The following is a 2,486-nucleotide window of genomic DNA, read 5'->3' on the forward strand; positions in this document are numbered from 1 at the left end:
AAACCTAAATTTCACTATTTGGTTCATTATCCAGGAATAATGAAAAAATTAGGTCCCCTACATAACTTGTGATCAATGAGGTTTGAATCGAAACACAGAATATTAAAAATAGCAGCTAGAAGTTCAATGAACAGAATGAATATTTGCAAAACTCTTGCTATAAAAAATCAGTTACAATTAAACCATTTATTTTTAGAAAATCAACTTCCATCCAACTTTCAACATTCTTGTAAAATTATAAGAATTAACATTTCACGATTAACATTGCTTTTAAGACAATTTAATCTCTCACCCTCCACAGAATTACTCCAGTACTCCACTTCTTTTGTTAAAATTAACGGCATCACTTACAGGCCTAACAGCATTCTAACTTTATATATCGACCGACATTACGGAGACCCTGTTTTTTTTAATATTTCCAAAATTTATCTTTGCTTAATAACAAAGAAAACATTTTTTGAAGGACATTTGTTAGAAACTGTCACATTCGATCCTCATTTACGCGTACGTAGTTGAAAAAAGAAATAATCAACATTTCATATCTTATGATTCATTATTGTTTGTGCATCAAAATACTGTATCTGTTTTGTCGTCTTCGTATTTATACATCACAATGCGCAATTCTTTGGATTAAATAAGCATTCTTTGACTATTATTATTTCAATATACATATATATGTTTAAAATAAATATATGTCTAAATATATGTCTTTACTTATTTCAATTTAATTTCTATCTCCCTATATCTATTTTAATCTTTACCCAACAATTTTTTGATATCCGATCACATATTCATCGGATCTGTTCCAGTAACAACGGATAATTATTGATCGTATAATTATTAATCGGATAATTATTGATCGGATATATCCGATAAAATTTTTCATCGGATAATGATCGGATATATAATTTGATCGGACATATCCGTTTGATACATTTTCATCGGATTATCCGATCAGACATGATCGGACATTGTTCTCAGTGCACATCTTCGCGCGTTAATTTATTCGATTTTCCTCCTCAGCCCGAAGGCATCCCGACATTGTACACAGTTATTAAAAAGCGTTCCGCGATATCGTGATCTCCGGCGCTCTGCGCTACCGAGCTTACGAGACCCCAGATATCCTCGTGAGTCAAGTCTCGCACCGGGCGAAACGACAAGCCGGCCGGCCCGCGTGTTAAAGCCGTCGAGGCGAAAGACAGCCCCACGTAATCGTTCGCGTTAGCGGAATTAACAGCGTAAGAATAGATTTCGCGGAACGTGTTTTCTAAATGTTTAGCGATGTCGGTGCCTTCGACGGGTGGGAGAATCTTTATACTAGCCTCTCGTCCTAATATATGGAAATTTCTAAACCGCCGCGCGTTTTCCTCTCGTATTTCAATATAATTAAACTTAACATTACCGCGCTCGTGAGGAACTTCTTCTTCTTCTTCTTCTTCTTCTTCTTCTTCTTCTTCTTCCTCCTCCATAAGCTCCTCTCTCACCGGTTCCGTTTCGGAGGAGGAGAGAACGCGTCCGCGTGTGCCTCCTTGTTGTACTGTAAAAGAATAATGCAAAATAATTAGAAACGCGATGTAAAAAATATTTAATATTTTAAGCCATCTTATAACTTACGTTCGAATTTACTCTTCCGGCGTTAAATTGAAATACGATAATTCCTGACTAGAACCCCATACGGGGAAATCGGGAAAAATTCGTAATTCCGGGGGATTTCCGCGTTACCCTCCCACAATATTCTTTCCCATTCCGTTTCTCTTTCCTCCTCGAGAATATATGGTATACGATCTTCCCCTTCGTTGGAATGGAGGCTAACCAGCGAGTAACTCGGTTCTAATTTCATTTACAATCAGTTTTGATTAAATTCGAACGTAAACCAAACGTAAATAAACATCTAGAGAATTCCGCGTGGGTTTGCGCGCCAAAGTTCTCACCTGCTAATGCTAAAGAAAGCGGCTCTCGATAGCGGCGAATGTTTTCTCCATTGCCCCCGGCATTGTCGTCGTCGTCGTCGCGTTCCTCTCCCACATTACTTTCCTCGATGCCGTCTTCGTCGACATTGACGTCGCTGCCGCCGTCATTGATGACGACGACAACGTTGCCATCATCGTCGTCGTCATCATCCTCGTCGTCGTCGTCGTCGTCGTCGCTGTCGGATCTATCTCCACCGTCTCCGGCGACGCTATCGCCGTCGTCGGTGTCGTCGTCGTCGTCGTCGTCGTCGGTGTCGTCGGTGTCGTCGGTGTCGTCGTCGTCGACATCCTCCTCGTCACCGTCGTCGCCGTCGGCGTCGTCCGCACCGGTAGCGGCGGCGCCTAGCGTTTCGCTAGCGCCGGCATCATTTTCGATGTTTTCTAAAAATAAAATTATACTTATATCGCATGAATCGATTTTAACATGGCAACTTTTGTTATTTTATAAATATTTATACCGTCTTATCTATAGGTTCAACAGCGACGACGACGGGCTCGTTCACAAGCGTTTCCACG

The 2,486-nt window shown here is 40.6% G+C and overlaps 1 protein-coding gene across 1 annotated transcript; it reads right to left on the minus strand.

Moving 5' to 3' along the window:
- Positions 1 to 37: 37 nt before the first annotated feature.
- LOC116849448 lies at positions 38 to 2,206 on the minus strand. Its single transcript, XM_032826591.1, has 2 exons — positions 1,932 to 2,206; positions 38 to 1,537 (listed from the first exon to the last, which is right to left on the minus strand). The coding sequence occupies exon 2, from the start codon at positions 1,467 to 1,469 to the stop codon at positions 1,020 to 1,022; it is 450 nt and encodes a 149-aa protein (XP_032682482.1). The 5' UTR covers positions 1,470 to 1,537; positions 1,932 to 2,206; the 3' UTR covers positions 38 to 1,019.
- Between the last annotated feature and the right edge of the window lie 280 nt (positions 2,207 to 2,486).

The sequence above is a fragment of the Odontomachus brunneus genome, unplaced genomic scaffold (assembly GCF_010583005.1).
Source record: "Odontomachus brunneus isolate Ranch 3 - 2012 unplaced genomic scaffold, Obru_v1 Obru_scaffold_116, whole genome shotgun sequence".
Lineage (NCBI taxonomy): Eukaryota > Metazoa > Arthropoda > Insecta > Hymenoptera > Formicidae > Odontomachus > Odontomachus brunneus.